Here is a 695-nt window from a genome sequence, read left to right as displayed (position 1 = left end):
TTTTTTTTTTAAGAATAAAAGTGCACAATATCAGTTGTCCTGAATATTTTTTTTGTCGTAAAAAATACAGAAAAAACGTGACTGGTAAAATATTTTTGTAAAGTGTTAATTTTTGTTTTAAAAACGACATTTTTGTGTTTAATTGGTCCTCTGTAAATTATAAGACAGCTGTGCATTTTGTAATCCATAGACAAATTATTATTTCTCTATTTCATTCCATTATAATTAGACAAAAGCATGAATACGTGCAATCGTTAATTTTATAAACATGTTTCTCATCTTATTTAAGTTTAGTTAATTGTTATATTAATGAAAAGGAAATTCAATACTTTTGATAAGATAAATATTGCGGTTTATAGTTTTTTTTAGATAAAAATCTAAATGCTTTTCATGTACTTTTAGTTACAAACGTTTCGTAATTTGTATTGACGCGAAAGATAATGTATCATGTAAGTTTAAGATAAAAATATTCTACAATAAAATATAAATAGTGTTATTGTTTGCTGTTTTATTTTCTCTTTCTACTTATGATCATACATAGATAAAAATAATTAAAAAATTAACCATGTACTCCTAAAAAGATCTATGATTTGAAAGACACCTCACTCTTTAAAAACGCTATAATGAAATGGATGTAACAACTACGCATACTTCCACAATTTTAAAGCATGTAAAACACATTTCAACAGGAGTGA

General features: G+C 24.5%; 1 protein-coding gene across 1 annotated transcript in view; it reads left to right on the top strand.

Moving 5' to 3' along the window:
• Window positions 1–695, top strand: part of LOC106109657 (peptide methionine sulfoxide reductase) — an 8977-nt gene extending 8282 nt beyond the window's left edge. Inside the window, exon 6 of the mRNA XM_013291241.1 lies at window positions 690–695. Within this exon, the coding sequence (XP_013146695.1) occupies window positions 690–695 (6 nt within the window). The remainder of the gene's footprint in view (window positions 1–689) is intronic.

Source organism: Papilio polytes, unplaced genomic scaffold (genome assembly GCF_000836215.1).
Source record: "Papilio polytes unplaced genomic scaffold, Ppol_1.0 DF821067.1, whole genome shotgun sequence".
Classification (NCBI taxonomy): Eukaryota; Metazoa; Arthropoda; class Insecta; order Lepidoptera; family Papilionidae; genus Papilio; species Papilio polytes.
The sequence above is the reverse complement of the archived record's forward strand: the minus strand, read 5'-3'. Positions and strand labels throughout refer to the sequence as shown.